The sequence below is a fragment of the Oxyura jamaicensis genome, chromosome Z (genome assembly GCF_011077185.1).
Source record: "Oxyura jamaicensis isolate SHBP4307 breed ruddy duck chromosome Z, BPBGC_Ojam_1.0, whole genome shotgun sequence".
NCBI lineage: Eukaryota > Metazoa > Chordata > Aves > Anseriformes > Anatidae > Oxyura > Oxyura jamaicensis.
In genome coordinates this window covers 12718399-12741865 of record NC_048926.1, presented here as the reverse complement: position 1 = coordinate 12741865, position 23467 = coordinate 12718399, and the positions used below count along the sequence as shown (strand labels likewise).

Below are 23467 nucleotides of genomic sequence, written 5' to 3'. Positions count from 1 at the left end.
CTAGCATACCCCTGGGCAATTTTCCTCCTGCTCATTGCACAGTGACTGGTGGATGCCCTGAGGCATGAGAATTTCTCTCACTTTTTAAAGTTTGTGTACTAATTTTTCTGATGTGAGTAAGGATGTTTGCATTGTCTTTATAAACATGGCAACTCTTATGGATTCCATTGAAATCTTCACCTCAAGATAATCTGAAGTATTTGACTATAGTGTGTGAATTTTCATGGATTCCCACTTTGCCTCTTCATTAGAAAACAACATACATGGCACATCTTCTTTCCACTTAATGGAGATTGTGGCCTCCTAATGTCTTTTTAAATATCACTCCAACTGATTCTGCTCCTATGCTACTTTTATCTGGAAGGTTCTGCTTGCTGCTAATATACTTTATTTGTCTTTCTTGGAATGCCCTGTTCCTGCTGTCTAGTTTTTGATGTAATGTGGCCAAACATGAACAGGGAGGAGCTGCTATTCAGTCCATTGGGGTAAAAACAACAACAAGAACAACAAAAAAGTACTATAGTAGAAGTATTTTCTGCTTTTATCCATCTTCTCTGAGTATAGATTTTTGGATACTGCTTTTTGAAAGGTCTCTTTTTGAAAGTTATAGTTGAAAGAAATATTAAATTGTTAAATCAGAATAATGAAAAATGAAGAGCAATGGACATAAAATACAACTTGAATTTCAACATATCATTTGTACTGAGTGCCACATCTAAAGGTAACATTATTATTTTTTAAAATCTATAACAATTTTTCAAGAACAGGAGTATTGTACTGCATAGTACAGTTATTCTACTTGTCAAGTGCCAGAGCTGCTAAGCTTTCACACCATGCATATGCACATGTGAAAGACCCATGGCAAGCTGGTTCTCTTGAATATAGATTGACATATCTGTATTTTATTTATATATATATATATATATATGTTTATTTATTTATTTATTTATTTTTGCCTTCCCTTGAAATAAAAACAGATGAAAATCCTGATTTAAATCTTCCAGGGAAAAATGCTAGAAAAGGCCACACACCTTCAATCTTTAACCGTAAAGTTTTACACGGTGTTTACACTATCCAAACAAGAAACAAGAATAAAGACCAAGTAACAACAGTTCTGTTTAGGACCACTAGATGTCAGGCTGAACAAAGCATTAACACAGCCTGATTTGTGTGAATTTCATCTTCTTGTGAGGGACTACGGCAAAGCCTAAGAATCCTCTTAAGAACAGGTGCAGAAAACAAGTTCACAGTCCGTGGACTGTCTTTCTCTTTAGGTCTGTGTGTCACATCCATCACTCAAGCTTTCTCTTCTCCTGAACACTAGCAATTATATATTGTAGGGACATCATACTTTCTGGCCCGAAAGACTTTGCTGGAAGGGCTTGAAACCTCACCAATTCACTGCAGTTTTAGAAGCAAAAATTCCAGTGTGTGCAAGCTAACAAATTCAGTGCTGCTTCTTGTCTCAACCAATTCCATCACACAAGGATGGATGTCTCTGAGAGGAACTTCAGGAAGCTCCCTTGCTGAACAGACAATGTACATCAATGTACGAAACTTGCCACTCCTAGTTCCAGACAACAGCAGACAGGAGGGAAACCAGAGTAAAGGAGGAGAGAGATGAAACAGGATAAAAATTAAATGAACAGAGCTGCTATATATAAATGTGTGATTTATTATGTGATGTCAGCTAAATGAATGTTTACCCCTGGCAAAAGTAGCTGGTCAGGTCAGTGAATGATGGCCCCATGCTGAGCTTATAGTGGTTTACAGCCCTGACCTGCTAAGGGAAGGAAATCAACAGTCTTCCCTTGCATCATGCTTGGCACAGTTGTTAGAATGGAGACATCACATCACATCTGAAACCCCCAGAATATTAATATTTATGATATTTGCAGCTATCATCAATGCTCCCAAAAGAATGTATTAGAGGGGTTCAGAATTGACTCATAAGTCTGACTTGCCACACGCTACAAAATTTCTGCATATTTTTTGTTAGGACCCCTTTCCAACACCATAAAAACTTAGAAAGCTCAGTGCCTCACAAGAGAGAGAAAATGTAGCAACTTCATAGCATGCCATTGTAAAATATCTTTCTTCTGCTTTTTCTAAGTAACATACTTAATAAAATGCTTTCATAGATTTTGTGGCTTCTCTACCAGGGTACTTAGAGAGCTCCAGCAGATCCACAGTGCAGGATTTCCCTTTGCAAAAACTGTGCCAGCTTCCTTGAAACAGGTTGTTTTTATTCACATACTGAGTAAATTTATCCTATTATCTTACCGTGGAAGGAAATCAGAACTGCTTCTCCATAGTTCCCAGTAACCCCTGCACCTTTACAATATTGTCTCTCTGTGTCCAGAGCTGTGCTTATTTCTGGAGAGTGCTTTACCCACCAGGCCGAAGTATACTGTGAAAAGTCATGAATGAAAGGACAAAAGGAACAAAAAAACCTGACTCTAGTTTGTTGATTAGGGCTCTAAAATAGTATATCTGCTCTGGATTGTCTGTTAAAAAATCCTGCCTGTGTTCCTGGAATTATTTTTTGCAATTCTGTAACTCTTCTCTATAGTTTTAGCAGATCATGAACTTTATGATAGCAGTGGAGTTTCTGGGTGGCTTTGTTGTTGCTAAACTGTGAAAATCCTCATGCAATTTGTTGGAGATATTCATTGACAGAAAAGTCAATATTTGATGGAGTAGCCTTTGAGGGGTGTTATTTTAATAGGATTCAGTACTGCAGACCTCAGATGCTCAAAAGTATGCCTTGGGCTATTTTAAGGCTGCCAGAAACATAATTAGGGGCTGTTTTTCCCTGCTTTCTGGTTCTTTATGATACATTGTAATCATGTTTCTAAACAGCCAGGAAGGCCAAAAATCCGTTTTTAGACAGTGTACCCAAAATTCTCCTGATTCTTACTCTAGGGATTTGCAAGAGATTCCTGTAGGAAGACTAACATTTGGTTTGACTTTCTAGTCCCTTCAAAATACATGATGTCTATGTGCTGTCAATATGTGTCAATAGTTTCCAAGTGTGGAAATCTACCATTCTCATAGCACCTTAGCAGATATGAGATCACCAAAGGAAAGCCCCTTCAAAGTGGACCAGTAAGAGTGGAGGAGAGATTAACAGTTGCATTATACTCCACTGTGTTAGCAATTAGAGCTGGCAAATTAACACATACACCAGCATTCTCCCAGTTCTTTAAAGAGTATTTCAGGAATGGTGGCAGGCTTTTTGCTTAAGAGACCTTCATATCACCTGCTATGCTTGGATAAAGCACAAAGAAATGAACACATGCAAAAAAGAACCAGCGTAACAAGAATGAAAGTTTTCACAGCTGAACCTCCTTAAGGTTGTGCTAAACAAAGGACAAGATGAATGAATATATTATTCATGTGAGTAAACTGGATTGCAATAACAATAACATTTTGCAGCTGAATTGAATTTTTTTTTTTTTTTTTTAATTGTTGGAAAAATGTTTATTGTAAAAACATTTGCCACACGATGGCAGCACAATCCAAAGGGACCAAAATTTTGGCTGCAATTGCTGGGAAACATTTCGGAGTTTTCAGGAGGCTGATTGTTACAGAGCCACAGTACAGCTAAAAATGAAGCATTGGCAACATCTGAATAGCTCTTTTGCACTGTGGATGCTAAGTGGCACAGTGGGTTAGTACCGTAGTCTTTTTCTCCTGGAGACTGAGCCCTGCATCCTGGCTTGGCCTGTAAATGCAAACAAGCTGGGTGGTCTCATCCTGGACCCTATTTGTGCGTATCACAAAACCACGGCACAATTTGGCACGGCCAGGAGCTGCTGCCTGGGAGAGGAGCAGGCTTCAGCTGCACAGGGAGCTGCAGGTCCGGGGCATGGTGAACCAGCAGATCCGTGAAGGGAAGTTTGTGTAGCACCTGCTCAGACTAACGACGATCACCACCTGGCATCAGTCCTAATCACATTCAAAGTATATTTGCAGTGTAGTTTGTTCTATGTGCATGAAATTTGAGTTAGATCTTTATTTTATCCTTCTCCCTACTGCTATTTATGGGATTTTGGTGCCAGCAAGCGCTGTGGGATTTGACTTGCTTTTATGCACAATTACAATGAACAAATTTGTTTTGAAGTAGAAGTTGCTCAAATATGCCTCAAGTGTCTACAGTGCAGGAGCTGATAGTCCAAAGGTCCTTTGCTCAAGGGCAAATCCCAGGGTCTGGAAGGCACATAAGGTATGACCGAGGTGTGTACATCAGCTCCGCCGAGTGGGCTCTCAAAAACCTTTATTTCTCTATCAACAAACCTGGAACCAGGGTGATAGTATTGTCCCAGTTTTACTTACAGAGAACCAAAACAAAGAAAAGATGAGCGACTTGTATAGTTTATGAAGGAGACAAGGACACTATTGAGACTTGAATTTGGGTTTATGAACAGCCACAGCAATGGGGTTTCTGGAGTAGAAGCTGTACAAATGAAGAGAAGAGCTAAGAGAGAAAGTGGGTGGGATGGAAAGAATATGTTACTGGAGAAAATGGAAAACTGGTTGAGGCGCTTTTTCTTTTCCATTTAAAAAAAAAAAAAAACACTCAAAAAGTCAATGATACAATCAAGAAAAAAAAACCTGAACAATCAGGAAATGCAGAAAAATGTGCAATATCTGGAGAAAGTAAGTTATAAACAGCAGTTGAAAAGTGTTCTTATAAAAATATATTGCTGAAAAATACAGTTTTTAAGGCAAGTACTTGTGAAGGTGTGCCAACTTTTATGAACATAAATTATTTTAAAGTGAGGAGCTATTACAGAAAAGTTGAAATATTTCTCCTTGACATTTTCTTCGCTAAATTGTTCAATCTCTTATTTCAGAGTAACCATTCATTTTACAGCTATTTCTTTTAATTTAGAGTAGACTAAAATTTATCCAGAAAATGGATAAAAATGAGACGTTTGAAGAAGTTGGGAATGAAATATTTCATTATACTTGAGGCTGGCAATTTCTTATTTTATTTTATTTTTATTTTATTTTATTTTATTTTATTTTATTTTAGCATTATAAAGAAAAAAAATGTTTCATGATGACCTGGAAACATTATATCCTCCCAGTCTTTCAGTTCTCTCACTGAAGTGTAAACTCAATTATTTGTGCAGCCCTAGTTGTGTAATGAGGCATGCTGAAGAACTTCAGTTAGATAGGCAAGTGCTCCTATAGTAAAATTTTGGAATTTTAGATACCTTTTTGTATCTTAGAGACATCTGAGGAGCCAGGATGAAGGCAGAGGGACAGAAAAAGAATCACCATGCAGGATGTTATCATCTGACTACAGTTCTCTTTGTTATCAGAGGGAATCTCACTGCTTCACTGATGTTGCAAGTCTGGGCTTTCAGCTTGGCATGGAGGTGCAGACATCTCTCTCCATCTCTCTCTTACTCCATACTCCCAGTGTAAACCGATCTCTTAGTAAAAAGATGACAGAAAGCCAGACAAGGAGTGAACTATCAGTTCATCTCAATTTTTATCTTGTTCTGGGAAAGAGCTGATTGCATTGGGAGCAAGTTGATCACACACTGTTGATCACAGCAAATACAGCTAGCACCCTTGATCACACCCAAAGCAAGATAGGCTCTTCTGCACCATTTTTGTTGTAACTTTTTAAAAGCAAGTACATGTTATAGTGTCAGTTGAAAGAAATACCCTCAGTTTCTCATCAGTTGTGCCTGCATTGCAACACAAATTTTACTCATGTAAACCCAGTTCTCCTGAAAGGAAGGCAGAAGTATTTTCTGTGCCAGTAGTTGATTTTCCACATGCATGATCCCTTTGCTTTATATGGGCCACACACTGTCACAGAGACATAAATTCTTGCCTAAGAATGGCATGGCTGTATTGTATCCCAACTTCCATGGCTGTATTGTATCCCAGCTACTGAAAAATTAAGGAATACCAGAGATTTTTTTTTTTTTTTCTGGATGGGGTGACAGAAAAGTTAGTGAGACCACCATGCCAGAAATGCCTCCAAATGATACACTAACCCTCTTTTCTATGGCTCTTCCCATTACCATAGGAATTCTAGAAACATAAATATATCTAACTGGATAGAGTGAATGAATGTGTAGATAACTTGGAGAAAAATGTAAAAAATTATGCTTATGTACTTCAAAACTCCATCTCTTCTTTGATTTTTTATTCTATTTTATTATTATTTTTTTTAATCCTGTTTGTATTTATATATGGTTTTTGTTCAACATACTACAGGTCAATTAAGAGAGGTCATTGTCCAGTGGTTTGTTGGTTTTATGTTCAGGAAGGCAGGGCCTCTCCCTGCTGCCTCCATCTGCTCCAGCCAACACAGATTTCCAAATTCAAGTGATTCAGCTCATGTCTTTTATATCTTCCCACTCCTTCTGGAAAGACATTCATTTCCATTAGATGGTATCTCTGCTAGCTGAAGTTGTTGCCAAATGGACCTTGACACCATCCCAAACCAATTCTGTGAGAAAAACAGTGGATTGTCTAGGACCACTGTAAAGTAACAAAGCTGCAATATCTTAGTCAATTGACTTCTATTACTTCCCATGACACTATGACATTTCTGCATTTGGACCATGTAATTACACTTCTAAAATGAAATGACTTCTTTGCAGTTGTTGAATAAATTCAAATATAAATGTTTAATATTTTAATATTTTGCAGATGTAAATATGAATTTATATACCTGAAATTGAATGAAATTAAGTTTGATTAACATTGGTTCTTTTTATTTTTAATGTTCCTCTCCACACACCCTTCCTTCATTCTTTTTTTCTGTGCTGTTTCAATTATCTACATATTTGTTTTGGTCTTGAAACTGTAAGCATATATATAAAAAGAGGAAGCCTTGCTATAGCCAGACCCTTCTGTATATCATGGCCTGGAATTCCTAAGTTGCATATTATGTGTTCATTTGTTTTGAGTTTGTGTGTGAAGCTTCTGTTAGAGCCTTTGAAATAAATCCCCCAATAAAAAGCAGTAATGTAAAACTATTTTTATTGAAAATACATCTACAAAGTAATGTTTCTCAATCCACTCTGGGTGCATACCAATGCAGAACCAATAAGGGATGGGGAAAGGAATCTTTCTATAATATCTGATTTCCAAAAGAAACAGAGTTAGTATAAAAAAAGATCACATACTTTGTGACACAATTCATTTTTCTGAGCTGATGTCATAGAAAGACAGCCATTTACATTAAGCCTTTGCAATGTATTTCCAAACAGAATCTTAACAAAAATTAAATTGTTATGCCATAAATTCTACAGTTAACATTTATACACACATTCTGAATACAGTAGCTATATAAAAATATCTCTAATTACATATCAGAAAATGTCTGAATCCTAGATTTGTGTTCTGTTAGAAAAAAAATAAATTGTACTTGCTTTCTTTCAGCCAGAGAGCCATTTAGAGCTTTGCAGGTTTGACTGCTTGATAGTCTGGGTTTAACCTGGCTCACTTCAGTCACTGAAAACTTCCTGCCCATACTGTCTGGGCTACTCAACAGGAGAAGTTGGGCATGAGTTTTCAGTCCTGAAAAAAAGTCTTGCCTTGTTACTTTAGACACAGAAAAAGATTTGCCTTCAATCAAGATGCTGACATATTCACTACAGTGAAACACACTGTATTTATATTCTTTTAGTGACAAAAGCAACATACTGAATTTTTGAGTAGCAACTGGGACATTGCAAGGGAATCCTTCATTTTTATTTATTTATTTATTTTTATACAGGAAAGACAGAAAGAAGAGAAACTTATGTTTGAATAAAAATGATTGCTCAACATTATTGTGCCTTCCAATTAATATTTCTTCATTCCCCCAGCCATAACTGTATTATTAAATTTTACAGTTTAACCTCTATAATAATACAAGGTTAAAAGGAAAATCTATATAATTTACATTTCTAGAAAAGGGCTTCATCAGGGAATAATGCTGAAATGAACAAACAGCCACAGGATTACAAGTGAATTATCCCCATTTTTCATTCTTTGTTTATCTGTTTCCTGAAAGAAACCTACAATATTGACCTTTAAAATTCTTTCTAATTAAGTTTTCAATATTTATTATAGTATTTAGTATTTTGCATTTTATACATTTTTTTTTCCTAGAAAAATGTGAAAAAGCACCCATAAGTTTTGCTTTCTAAAGGGTTGTTTTTTATTTTTGAGATGCTGTCAATAAATGCACAAGGAAAATTCTCATGTAGTTAGGGAATCTTCTCCAGGCAGAAAAATGTAAATTCAGCTAACAGCTTTATTGCTGTCAGTGGAGTGAGCAAGCATTTGGGAGTCTTCCAATCAGAAAATCCCTTTTTGGCATCAGGGATTCAGATTTAGAATCCAGTTCCATTAGGATATGATTATCTCACCCTTCTGTACCTTCTGCAGAGGGATAACACTCCCTCCTATTCTTATTATTGCTTATTAAGGAGATTAATTGACATACCCAGAGCTTTTTTTTTTTATTTTTTTTTTCCCTCCACACATAGATGAAAATGCATTTCCAGTCCCAGAGTCACTACAGCCTAGGGCTTTGCTCCTACAAGCACTTACACACATATATTGTTCAGCTGTATGGGGTCAAATACAGAGTGGAGGTATATACAAAAATGTTTGCAAGTTAGTGGGAGCTGACTAAGTTTTTGTCAAGATCAGCTGAGGACAATGCAAAAAACTGTGTCCAGATAAAATCACTTTCATCAGAAGTATTTCAAGTGCTCATTGTGGATTTTTTTTATTTATTTTTATTTTTTTTTTGTCTTTACCTACATATCTCTTTTTTTTTAATCCTTTCAATTACAGTCCTTTTTATTGTCTTGCTAGTAATTGAACAAGGATGTAATGCTAGGACAAAAGAACATCAGATGAAAAAACAAAAAAATGTTGTTAATTTACTTAGCTGAATGCAGTTATTAAGTTAGAAGTATTGATTGTGTGCTTATAGATGTTAGGAATTTCACAAGTATTTAAAAAAATAAAACCGTTTTCAGGCTCTGTTATCTGTTCTTACTTTCCAGTTCATAAAAAAAAAATCACATTTACAGGACCGAGTAACACACACACTGATTTTTATTTTTTAACTTAATTGATTATGATTTTTTTATCCCCAGTTATCACTTGTATAGCAGGACCAGTGTTGTTGCCTGTTAATTTTCTTTTTTAAGTGGGAAGACAACATATATCTTGATCACTGCTAATTTGGAATATATTTTCATTAATTCTTTCCAGTGCAAGCATAAAGGGAGATTACAGGGAATAAGTGGACTTGGTAAATTCATTATATAAATGGCTGGAATAAGTGTGTATTTTCCACACTTGTAGTGTTGGACTCATGCCTTCTTTACCCTACATCTTGGTTTCACTATCTAATGGTTTCTCACTCTCATTTTCTTGTGAGATCAGCTGGTATGGTTTCTTCATTTCATTTTCCTCTATCACAGAATTACCCATCTCAGCATCCCTGTTCTTCAGCTCATGCCGTGATAAGTGTTCAACAATTCCTGCTCCAATGGAGTCTCCCAAGACATTGGTAGTGGTACGAAGACGATCCCTGAGAAGAAATGGTAAATTAGCCTTGGCTTTACCACTTGCTCTGGGAAGCATGCAGACTAGTTATTTAAACAACATTTTCTTAGCTACTTAATGATTCAGTAATTTTATGTATATTCATTTAACTTAACTGTTAATGCCATGATTCCTTCTGTAGTAATATAAAATATACTAGGATTTGGAGTCACAAAATATATCAATACTGTTGGTAACCTCACAGCAAGAAGTATCTGTGTGATGGGCATGACAAAGGGAGTGTATGACAGATGCTTCTCAGAGGTATTTCTATACTTTGATGGTTTGGGTTGATATCTTCTCAACATAGAAAGCCAATGAAAATGTATGTTATTGTCATTTCCCTCCTGACTAGTAATTTAGTAATGAAATCCTGCTGAAATGATTCAAAGTAAACTACAACAACTCATCCCTCTTACAAAGCTCTGCTCAGAAGATGCAGGAGGCAGCTTGATGAGGACTGAGTTGTACTGTTAATGGATGGGTATCCACTCACATATGGCTGTGGCATGTGGTTAGATAATCTTTTGAAGACATTAACATTCTGAAAAAGACAAGCAACTTCTTACAGGGATCATTTGGGAAGACTGAAGGCTAAAAGTCTCTGGAAAATGGGCAAATAGAGGTTGGAAGAAATGATCCTCTCTTAGTTCGGTTCTTGTATTTTTCTAAGGGATTTCCCTACATACATACAAGTGAAGCTGTACTGCAGAGGAATAGAAAAACTGAAAGATGGTACGTTGTGGTTGCTGGGTAAGAATTACATAACTGTTTTTCATTTCTGTGTCTATGGGGAAGATATAGATTCCTGGATTAGATAGACAACAAGTCTGTAATGAAATATGTCAGGTCTGAACCAGTCAACTTCCATACTTTGAGCCTGATTGATTGAGAGGTTTTCATCAACTGCCTCCCCCCCAAAACAAAAACAAAAACAAAAAGACTATAGCAATTCTTTTCTGGTTGAATTACAGTGTATCTGAAAGTTCTCCTAGTATGGTAAGGATCCAGGTTCCAAAGTAAACTTTTGCACACAAGAGGAACCATCAGTAAGTAACACCTCTCACCATCTGATCTAAGAATATTCATTAATTGCAAGAAACTGTGATTCCTTTCAACATTTCTTTCCAAATACCTTCTACAGCAAAAGTACATCACTGGTTGCAGTATTGTCAAAATGTCCCTGGCTACTGCACTTCTAAATGTGGTCTAAGCTCTTAATGATGCCGGAAAAGTACTTACAAGAACCAGTCCACGGCAATGATAAGAGTGATATCATCTGTAGGCAAACCTACTGATGTAAGCACAATGACCATGGTGACCAGTCCAGCTTGAGGAATGCCTGCAGCCCCAATACTGGCAGCAGTAGCTGTGATGCTGAGAAAAGAGACCGCAAGAACAACTAATTGACTTTCATAATACACACCTTAACATCTGGCAAACATTAACAACAGATATGAAGCAAGAATGCATTTGCTCAGTAATAAAGAAAAAAATGACTCCAGTCCATAATCTGAGCACTGCACAGATGCAGGGGTGTGTGGATTTTAACTTAAATGTATACACTAAAGTTTATCCAGAACCACGGACACATGATTTTGTGATTGTAAATACCCTAAATACCTAGATGCTAAAGGAAGGTCAAAAACATAGGTACATGCCACCACTTGCTGAACAAATGCACTCCAGCAGCTCAAACATGTCAAAAGTAAATTTGAGAAGATAATGTTATCATGGCAGATCTAATGCAAAAAGTTTTATTCTCTATCTACAGAATCATGGAATCATAGAATGGCTTGGGTTGGAAGGGACCATAAAGATCATCTGACTCCAACCCCTCTGCCATAGGCAGGGATGCCGCCCACTAGATGAGGTTGGCCAAGGCCCCATCCAGCCTCGCCTTGGACAGCTCCAGGGATGGGGCATCCACAGCTTCTCTGGGCAGCCTGTACCAGTGACTCACCACCCTTCCACAGTGAAGATATTCCTCCTAATGTCTAATCTAAATCTACCCTCTTTTAAGACTATCTACCCTATTTTAAGACTATTCCCCTCTGTCCTATAATTATCTACCTGAGAAAAGACTCCTTCTCCAACCTTTTTATAAGACCTCTTTAAGTATGGAAAGCCTGCAATGAGGTGTCCCCAGAGCCTTAACTTCTCCAGGCTGAACATCCCTAGACCTCTCAGCCTTTCTTCACAGGAGAGCTGCTCCAGCCTTCTGAGCATCTTTATAGCCCTCCTCTGGACCTGCTCTAAAAGGTCCACATCCTTCTTGTGCTGGGGGCCCCAAATCTGGACGCAGTACTGTAACTTTATGCCAAGTGAATTATAATCTGTCCTCTGGCAGTTGGCATTCAGCCATCAAAAAACAGAAAGCTGGCAGGAACCCTGAATTACTCTACTCTACATACACTCTAGTAACTTGACATAAATGTGCTTGTTCACACCTGGTTTAGGAAGAATTTGTTTTGTCAGGTGATTTGGCGGTGAGCAGCTCTAGTATTAATTAATGTGGAATTACTGCCTCAGAGTGTGGAAGCAGAGTTATGCCTTCTGTTAATTAATATTGAATTAAGCTAGTGGGCTGTTTTTTAAAGAGAAAAGCACTTCTGCTGGAAAATCTCCTACATTCCCCATTCAACACTATCTGAATGTTCAGTACTCCTAAGTGATAAATACTTTTCTCTCTCTGTCCTATAGAGTCCCTTTCTCCCCTTGTTGACATTTCTTTCTTTTGCGCAGATACCCATCACCCTTCTCTCTTAAATTGTTTGAGTTACATAATGACAATAATGCAGATCAGTTATTATCAAGTGCTACATAGTTTTTTAGTTTTTTGTTTGTTTGTTTGTTTTGTTTTTCTGTTCTATTTCAAACATGAAGGCTAGTGTGCTTGAAAGCATACCCATCTTCTCCACGTCTATCAGCTGAAGTAATAAAAGGTATTTCTACTCCTTACACAAATTGCTCTACTTGTATCCTGAGACCAACAAGAGAACGAAAACACCACCCCTCCTAGCCTTAGGTTTGTTACGGTACCATGCCACTGTGCTGCTCTTATCCTATGGTTTGTTACATGCAATGGAAACTATCCAGTACTGATATCCAGTCCACAGCTCCCAGCAGCTGCATGAATTTTTAATAAAGAAAATTTTAATGACAAAAGAAGAAAAAAAATTATTAAATATTGTTCCTGTTGACTCAGTATACTAAGTACAGTTATAGGTGTCATGATCTAGTTTTTTAAACATTTACCTAGTGGAGAATAAGTTCAGGGCCGGGGGGGGGAGGGGTGGGGTTGGTGGAGGAGGGTGCTCTTTTGTGTAGAATATGTAAATCATTACAGTCATTCAGCTACTATAGCAGTTATTGTTTTTAGCTCTAGATGCTTTTGTTGAATCCCTCTTATAACGGCAAGGAGTCATCACAAAGGTGCTTTTATTAGATGTAGGTAGTAATGGCTTCTGTACCTGATTGTGATGATCTGCCCAAAGTTCAGATCAAAGTTGTTAACCTGTGCAATGAAAATTGCAGCCAAAGCCTCATATAGAGCAGTTCCATCCATATTAATTGTAGCACCAACAGGGAGTACAAATCTTGTAACTCGTTTGTCCACTCCGTTTATTTCTTCTAGACATTTAAATGTAACAGGTAGTGTTGCAGAACTGAAACAAAAAGAATATAATATATGATACACTACTTGGTACACATTGTACAAAGAGGAGTGCAAAGTGTCATACATTATTATAACAAGAAAGATTGTTCTGATTGTCTTAGTTTTTATGTGATCTACCAGAATCTTAGAAATAAATAAATAAATAAAACCAAGGTTGAATTTAAACATTTCTAATAATGGGGATTCTCCTAATGTACTTGGAAAGATTTTCCAATGATTCATTACTGTTACTGTGTAGTCTCTAGTCTGAATGTGTCCAACTTCAGTATTTGTCAACAGATTTTGTTACACTTTGGCATGCTAGGCAGAAATATCTATTTTAAAATTCCCACTTCCCATTTTTCATGCCATGGATTTATGACTGAACCACTCCTAAGTGTTGTTTTCCTGAAATTACACAGATTCATCTATTCAAACCTTCACTAAACAGCATGTTTTCTCTCTCTTTAATGGCTCGACTGGAAGGGGCATTCTGATAGATGATTACACCACTTTATCACTTAATCTTCACACTCTGCTACATCCCAATAAATAGTCATTCAATTTAAAAATCAACCCAACTGTACAGTTTGCTTCCTATACTAAAGAAAAGCCCATTCAGTCCATATGTTGCCAAGCTACATTTCAGAGACACTGTCTCAGAAAGAAGGATAAGGTGGCTATTTTATAAGAGTGGACTGGGCTTTTTGTTTTTGAAGATGTATCGCTACACCTGATTACACCAAAATAAAGAGGCTTTTCAAGACCCAGCAATTCAGATTACTCTGTTTCTGTGATGTCTTCATTGCTAAGTACTTCACAGACTTTCATGTCTTTGAAAACTTTATCAATCCTGATAAAATAAAAATACTGATAAAGTATTAAGTAAAGAAGGGCTGTGGAAGATTGTGTGAGAAAATCTCTTTGATGGCAGTCAACTTACAGTTGAATTTTGAACATTTTAAAAATGCACTTGTAGTGTGCTCTCTTGATCCAACATCATTCTAGGTTCTTACTTGGAATCTTGAGTAGCTCCAAGTTGAACATTTCACAGATATTGGAAAATATCCCCTTAAAACTATTAGCATTACCCACCAAAGTTGTAGTACCATAAAAATTAGATATTAATTTTATTTAAGTTGTAGTATCGTAAAAATTAGAAGTTAATTTTGTCACTATTTATTTTCTCTTAAACTGTGTCACTTTTCTTCAGTTGTATCATCTTCTTATTAAAATCATTATTAACAAATTTCCTTTTTAGGCATTCCACAGATTGCAAGGATTGACATCAAAATGCCAAAAACTTAGTAATGAAACTTAGATAATGAAACTAAGATAATGAAACTAAGATAACGACATTGTTCTTTAAGAGCATTTTTATTGATACAAAACTTAATCAGATTCCACTTTAATAATCCACATTAATAATCGTAATAACTTCTTGTCCAGGTCTTCAAAACAAATTCAAACACTAGTGTCTTGAATTCATTTATGCAGAATATCTGACTGTAAACATCTATTTTTAGGAGATACTTTAAGAATCTATTGAAATGGAAGGTGCTTTATGAAAGGTCATATGGTATAGGAAACCTATATTTGAGTATAGCAATGTTTCCTTTCATCATAGATGCAAACAGGATTTTTATTCATGTGAGGTTCCTCTGACATCATCAACAAGGAACAATAGGGGCATTTCTGTTGCAGGTTGTACCATCCACCACTGGCTACCAGGATATTTAGTACAGAATATCACATATCAAGAAGGGCTCTCACACTCTCTCATGCAATCCCTACTGAGCCTTCCCCTTTGCTTCTCTCTTTTGCAATGCACAACTGTGAAGGTTTGTCTGCCAGCTTCACCCTTTACCAACAAGTGTTTACAAACTACCTATAAATCTCAAAGACCAAGGCAATGTCACAAGGGTTCCAGCCATAGAGTGTGCATCACCAAACACACCTATTTCATCTCTGTTCAACCACTCTCATAAAAAATAAGGTTCAAGTCAACATAATAATAATAGTCATCTCTATCAGAGAGTAGTGGAACTGCAATTAAGTGCCCAAGTGAATATGAAGTTAACCAATTATACTAGGCAAAATAGTTTCTCAAACCAATAATACCATAGAAAAAATATGGACTTAAAATATTGTGTTATACCTGGAAGATGTTCCCAAAGCTGTGACTAGTGCCTGGATTAGGCCTCCAATAAATACCCAAGGGTTCTTACGAGTGATCAGGAAGTACAGAAGAGGTAGGACAATGACAGCATGAATAAGCAAACCAATGATAACTGTTACAGTGTACATGGCGAGCTGACCACCAATCACACCCATATCTTCCATTTCAACAATTTTTCCAGCAATCAAGAACAGGATTCCAAGTGGTGCATACCTGCAAATAAGAAATCAAAATTTATATTGGACTAAGAAAAAACAAACACTTCTTCATCCATATCTTTAGTGTTTATATGCAAGCATGAATGTAGCATTTAGCTGTACAATGACTGAAGGAATTTGAGAGTTTAACTGTTTAACACTAAACAGCTCAACCTGGATGAAACCACACCAGTGAACATTTCTAATAGGCTCTGGTAAGAGGAATACAGGAAGAGGAGATGTATACTGCACCTTTAATATGTGAAATCTTAAAGAACTTCTTAAAAGGCATGAAAACCACATAGAAAAACTGGGTTGGCCAGACACAGGAAAAACTCTGCCATATAAAGATGAACCTATAGAAGAACAGTCTCAACTCAAAATTCTTCAGTAACTTTCTTTAATATGTAGGAAGATGAGCTCCCTTTGGAATTCAAGTGTCATTTAAAAGCTGGTTTAGCCAATGCTGGTATAATTCTGCCTTTATAAATGAAGACTCATCCAACGTCATTGCCGACTATGCCAAGTGCCCAGTTCTTTTCTCTCTCCACTACTTTTCCCATGTTGCTGGGGAAGGAACTGAACTCACACTTTCAATGAGTCAAGTGTATTCTGGCCATTCCTAGTGGGGCACTGGATAACTAGCATGGAGCTGTCTGAATGGCAGAGCTTATGGATCTGTGGGGCCCCAGCAAGAGTAGCCCAATCTGATTTTTCTTATCAATAAGGACACCTACAAATGAAGAAGGAGCTAGAACTCAGCATAAAACTCTTAGGATCTGCAGAAACACAAATCTGTTACAGCTAGACTTTTGATACAGCCTTATTTCCACAAATGCCAACCCATCTTTTTACACTAAACTTTCAGAGTACACCATTAACTAGCGTATCTCAATTGCACTTTTAGCCATAAAATCCATGTAGAAATTTCTCAGATACTACTCAGTGCTTTATCATTGTAAGATTGCCAGTAAAGAATGAGAAAACATTTTTTTCTTTATGTAGATTTTTAAGATGTTAAGAGTTTTACTTATATATATATTTATCATTAATTAAATACTATATTATAGTATATTTATTTTTTATATACTATATATATTATTCTTTAGATACTCATGAAAATACATATAAGCATATTTATATATTTTATACTTATACACTTTTTAGTTTTGCATCTAATACTGCAAAATAAGTGTGCATGTTAGGGCTTTGTGGTTTGGTTTGTTTGTGTGTGTGTTTGTGTTTTGTTTTTTGGTTGTTATTTTTTTTCCGTAGTAAAGGAGGCAACAAGACATTCCAGACTATTTTCACAATTAACCTTCTACATGATAAAAAGATGAAACTTCTGTGTTTTAAAGACGTCATACCTCTTATTTGAGGGAAAAGGTATTGGTTTGATTTATCTATTGAATGCAACAAGTACATAGCAAAAGTTATGCATGTTTGTGCATTGTAATTTGCATCTACAATGCAAAGACATATTTACACATTACACAGGAACCAGGAACCAGTTGTGTTGGAAACTAAAGATAGCAAAGTCTTGCTGTGTAGAAATGTGATTATGGGAGACATTTGTTGGTTTCCTTTAGTAAAGTCTAAGTAGATTATAAGGACTCTGACAGCATGTTGTTTTAATTACTATCTTCATGAAGACATAGAATGGCTCTGTATAAGCTTGGCAAATTCTGCCACAGACCCTGATTTTGCTCAGGGCCAAAAACCAAGCACTCTGAAAGACCAGGCATTTTTTAACAAATTACTTATATATACAGAATTACAGTTCTTGGGTTCACTTACCAAAAAGGCTACAAGGAATTTAAGATCTTATTGTCTGACTTTCTGCCAGACAGATACTAGCTATTCAGTGCATGACTGTGGTGAAAAAAATAGTAACTTAATGCAGAGTTTATCAGAGGCACTTACCACATGATTAGAGCTACCAATCTCATGATAGCCTCATTAAGGCTATCAAAGAAGTCTTTTAATGCCTGACCTTGCTCCTTCATGCTTCCGATCACTAAGCCAAAGCTAATTGAGAAAACCACCAAGCCAAGGGCATTCACTCCATTTACAGAACCTGGAACAGGAACCATTTCCTCTTTCATTCGGGTGAGAGTTTCCATTGCTTCAGACACATTGCTTATTATGGAAGCCACCGTGGATGTGTCATTGGATGGAATATCTACTTTAAACATTCTCTTTTCATAGTTAGTTTTGAACTGGTAAAACAAAAAGAACAGAAATATGGAAATCATGTGAATTATAGAAGACAAAGATAAAAAATCACACATTAAATTACTAATTACTACTGCAGGACATTTGAATTCTTTGTGTAGTACCTGGTGGTAAAATGAACTGTGATGAAAACCTGGCTTTCCTGAAAACAACAAATATCTGTATTGACTTCAAGAGCTATATCTTCTCCCCTTTAGATTCTAGAACTTGCTCTCTCATAAGTATGTTGAAATCTAAGACATCTTATCTATCTAGCTCATAAACTTTGTGACAAAACTATTGATCCTGAGTATGCATTTTTATAAATTGTCATTTTTCCAACTGACATTTTTTTCAATTGTTGAATAAATAGGTCTTTTTTTGTCTTGTTGGAATACTTTCATGTGCTTTGGAGTTTTCTTACTTCTTCTTCTTTTTGAATTAGAAAAAAATTAGACTGAATGTAACCTAAACATAACATGCACCGTTTTTTCCATATTTTATAACCTGATATTAGGACTTTGCAATGGCAAAGCCATTAGCTTTCCCTGCTTTGCCGTAATGCCGTAACAATTCATTATTATTATTATTGTTATTACTATTATTATTATTATTATTAAGGAATGGATTTTACTTAAATGGTTCCATTATATAATGGGCAAATCAATTTCAAGATCTCAATATGCTACTAAATGTCTACTTTGACAAACTGTATTCCACCAAATCATACTTTTCTAAAGAGAAATATGTGCCCAGAATACTTCTTTCAGGGTTCAAAAATCCCTTCGTCCCTGTCCTGATTAAGTTCTTTCGAGCACAAAGAATACTAAATATCACTAGTAAAATGTATCTAATATAGCTCAGGATGCTAAATATTATTTTAAAGAAATGCAATACAGGTGTCAAGGTTATTTAGCAACTCTGGATTTTTATTTCTTTGGTCCTGCCTACAGAACTAAAATATTAGGTCCAAGAGCTGTAGTATTATTAGTAACATTGGGAAACTATTGCATAGCCTGAGAGTATTTGAGTGAAATGGAGCTTATGGACTAAGATGGACCTGAATATCAACACCTAGCAACACTGACCTAAGTTTCTGTTATTTTCCATGCCTCAATAGTTTTGATGTACAATTACAACATATTTGCTCTATTTCCTGAAGGCTTTAAATCTTTCAGAATTTCAGGTAATTTTTTCTTACATGATATTTATGGAAATATTCTGAATAAGAAGTCATAAAATGTAAATCACCGTGGAGCTCAGATATTCTTGAGTTTTAAATTAAACTTGCTTAAAAGCTTTAAGTCTTGTTCTGCAGTTAGAAGAGGCAGCTGAGCTGTTCAGATTTCTGGCACAGAAAAGCACAGCTCTACTCCCTCCCTCACTCCCATCCAATCTGTGATAATTTCTTCTCTGTCTCCATTCAGGTTTGATCTCACCATGAGCCAGTACTCTTTAAATTGGCAGGAAACTGATCAAGCAAAAAGATGGCCATTTTTTATACATTCTATAGAGGTAAATCAGCTCACTGAGAAATCAGATGCATGCAAGTGGCGAAACACTGAGAGTGGGACTACACAGCCAGGGAAGGAGGCTGTGGGATTCCCTCTTTAAGTGACAGATAGGTATTAGAGTTGAAATGGAAATTACCTAGGAATTAACAGTAAAGAGATTTTATTTCAGTCCTGATGAGAGTGTTTAAGTATTGCCTACTGCTATATATCAAATGCTTCTAATTACTATTATTTTTTTAAAGTGTATGGATATGATGGTTATATTATATGTATATTTATATTTCTGTTTCTCAGTATAAGAAAAACTAGGTAAAAATTTCTAAATGCAAATGTCTGAAGTGTGTAATTATGCTGGACTTGGGGGCATGCAGATTAGAAGAACATGAAAAAGTATGCTCCTAATGAGGACTGGAATTAAAGCCTAACACTCTGCAGAATTTCCTGGTTGCATTTTTTGTTGGTGGTGTTTTTTTTCCTCCCCTTCTTTCTCTAGGCACACCATAACTGACTTCTGCCTGATTCTCCTCCATTATCTTTAGATTATTCTCTAATTCCTATCTGTATGAGTAGGTTAAAAGAAACACATGATATGGCTGCTAGACAGTGTTAGATGTGTGCTGGCTGTTTACTGTTGGAACAGGTTAGGAGCTAAGTCATAAAGTGCTTTTCTTTCAGTGTTACCACAGTCTTAGTTTCTGCAAGGCATCCCCCCCCATGCTGTGTCCCCTGTGTTGGAGCCACTGGACTCAACAATTATGATGGGGGACTGAGAAAGAGTTGGGCAGCAAATACAATCACATGAAGTTTCTGACTTTTCAAAATGCAGCTAGAAATCATCATAGGTTACAATAGGCTTATTCCTTTTTTTTTTTTCTCTTTTTTTTTTTTTTTTAGTATTTTTATTATTTTTTTGATTATTTTTTTCCTGCTGGTTATGGAATTCTTTCCCAATGGGAGAATGTATTTGATTGTGTATTAGGTAGCTCTGTCTTTAGGGATATAATATGGATTGTAGGACCTCTCCACAAATTCTGTTTCCATTTCAACTACTACTGTGCACTCTGTGCACTACTGGTACACAGAGCTCTGGATCTGTTCTGTTGACTCACCCTGTTGGTCAGACTTAAGTATTCAGAAATGTTAGCTTTAGCCCAGGGAGAACAGTCTTTCTAGAATCCTTCCCAGTGTGGAGAACAGCAGAAAAAGTGTTTATTTACAATGGCATTCAAAATGGGAATCTGAGCAACAGAATTAGAGCTTTTTTTTTGCTTTTATTATTTGCTTTATTTTACTTTATTACTTTATTTTTATTACAATTTTATTACTATTATTTTTATTTTCCTTTATTTACTTTATTTTTTATTACTTTATTTGCTGTGAGGCAGTCACTTGAGCTGGCGATTCTTTCATTATCAATAAGTGAGGGTAGGGATAAATTTGTGGATATGTATGCCTTCATGTGCACAACATTGTCTATCAAAAGTCATGAGAAGAGTCCTGGTGAAACAAAAGAAATTAAGAAAAAACAAATACAGGAACTGCAAAGGAGGTATCTACCAAGGAAAAAGTGTAGGTTGAGGTTTATTCTTAGTGCTTTTTCAGATGGAACTAAATGCAAAATACTTGAATGCTTGATGACTGCAAAACAAATTTTCTGTATGTGGAATTGTGAAAAACCAACTGTTTATAGAAAGTGATGGGGTTAAAGAGCACCTTCTCTTGAAAAGAAAATATCAAAGGTTTTGAACTAGGTGAGGAATAGCAGAGTTGATGATTACCACTTTGCAGAAAAACTTGTGACAGACATCAATTTGTGAGTTTTTATGAGATCCCTATTTTCAGGGAAATCTCTACTGTATCTTGCTGGGAATTGGGGTTATCCATGGTTATTGGAGATCTAAGTAAAAATACTTAACTTTCCTAGATTTTTTTTTAGCTCAAAATGACATTTTAATATTACACTACAATTCTGCATATCCTCATTCTCTTCCATCATTCAGTAATGGATGAAATGAGATAAAATTGCTCACATAAAGCACTCAGTAGGCTTAGGGCTTCAGATGAGCTGGTTATACTTTATTAGACGTCTGCACAACTATAAAGAGGTAAACAACATCTCTGTGTGCTGTCATTTCTGAGGTTGATTGGTACACTTTATTTCCAGGCAGAAGCATTTCTGCCTGGTAAGACTTTAGATGCAAAATACTCACAATTTTTCTATTAATTCATGTATAGAAAGCAAACCTGTGGAGAAGCAATACTATTTAACACATATTAGTACTAATAGTTTTTTATGAACAACCTTATCTGTAAGTGAACTATAAAAAATTATATCACTGAGCTGATGACAGGTTAAAATATATCTCAACCAGCCAAAACTATCATGAGGAATAGACAGTATATATTAGTATTGATGTCTGGATATGTGATTTACAATTCCAATCTCCCTGGTAAGTATGAGTTAGGGAAAAATATTAATGAAAAACAGCTCAGAAAAAATGCAGTTACTTGATGCACCTTTCCAGTTCTTTAAGCTTTGGCTCTCAACCAGTTACACCTGCTTTGTGAATACAACACAATGACCCTCCTCAAATTTGTAGACTGATTATTCTTCTCCTGATGTCCCAAGTTCATATTATTTATTTATTTATTTATTTTTAAGTATATTCCCTGAGCACAGCGCAAAGAATGACCAGTTATAAAGTGGTTTCTGCCTAATAAGCAGACTGCTCAGCCACATGATAGATAGCATCTTTGAATTTAGCAAAGAAAGAGAAATTAAAAGCTAATGGCTAAAACTGAAGGATAAATCCAATGATTTATTTGCATATCCCCTAACTGGGGGGTGAATATAGGGGTATGGAGAAGATTTTGAACAAAGTTAACTAATTTTAGTTGTGTGGAATATTTATCTGCAGTTAGTTTTTTCAGATTCTCCTGACACTGATAAAAATCACAGCCCCCTGAATAATAAGTCATACAGAAATGACCAGCTCCACAATAGTGGTGAGAAACTGGTGAGCAGTGAGAAAGGAGAAAAACCTTCCAGTGTATTCTAATTCAGGTATCTGTCAGGAAATAAACTTGTTTTTGGAAAAGGCAGATACATCTAATACATCAGTAGATGTGATTTGAATGTGGAGAGTGTATGCCAGTGATGGTTTCCACATGTGTAAAGCTGTTGATCAGTATTATGCATCTGAGTGTAGAGAACTATGAGTATTCTGTGTATGGGACAGCAAACATAGTGTTGCAGAAGCAGATTAGTGGCAAATGGATAATCATCCTTCATAAATCTTTTAAGATACTTAATAAAAACCTGATATGAGCTTTTGGAAAGAAAGTTTGGAGTCAGAAGTACAAAGTCACCTGGATACATATGAATCACAGACACACTTATTTCTCCTGTAAAATAATTCAGTGTAACATACCTAATAAAACAAAAAATCAAGGTTTTGCTACATGATTGAGAAGATAATACTACCAGTATGACTGATGTTTCAGAAGGCATATCTGCTGGTGAAAGTCAGAAGAAATTTTCATTAAACATTTCCTGTTTATTGAACTGTTTTTAGGCTTTAAGCCATTTTTATCCTTTAAGCTAAAACTAAGCCTTAAGTTTTTAGCCTTTAAGCTGTGAAGCATGTGAGAAATACAATATATGTGATGTAAACAGAATCTACAGGACATCTTTATCTAGCAACTTACATTTATGACTGCTAGTCACTGAGCTAAGTTTCTTGTTGCTGTAGGAAATTTTATTGAATGATTTCTTTTTCAAGAAATATATTAAAACTGATGAGCTATTTTATTCCCACTACTCCTAACTTAAGATTTTTCCAGCACTTCACGTTTAAGGTAATCAAAGGTAAAAATCTTACACTAATTCCCGCTTAAATTCAGTCATATTGATTTCTTTGCTAATCTCTGGCAAGGAAAGCAAGAAAGAAAGCAAGAAAGAAAGCAAGAAAGAAAGAAAGGAAGGAAGAAAGGAAGGAAGGAAGAAAGGAAGGAAGGAAGAAAGGAAGGAAGGAAGAAAGGAAGGAAGGAAGGAAGGAAGGAAGGAAGGAAGGAAGGAAGGAAGGAAGGAAGGAAGGAAGGAAGGAAGGAAGGAAGG

The 23467-nt window shown here is 36.0% G+C and overlaps 1 protein-coding gene across 1 annotated transcript in view; it reads right to left on the bottom strand.

Moving 5' to 3' along the window:
• Nucleotides 1–7000: 7000 nt before the first annotated feature.
• Nucleotides 7001–23467, bottom strand: part of SLC1A3 (solute carrier family 1 member 3) — a 63512-nt gene continuing 47045 nt past the window's right edge. Inside the window, exons 6-10 of the mRNA XM_035309963.1 lie at nt 17546–17841; nt 15405–15638; nt 13062–13256; nt 10831–10965; nt 7001–9574 (exon numbers count right to left, since the gene is read on the bottom strand). Coding sequence (XP_035165854.1) covers nt 9370–9574; nt 10831–10965; nt 13062–13256; nt 15405–15638; nt 17546–17841 — 1065 coding nt within the window. The 3' untranslated portion in view covers nt 7001–9369. The remainder of the gene's footprint in view (nt 9575–10830; nt 10966–13061; nt 13257–15404; nt 15639–17545; nt 17842–23467) is intronic.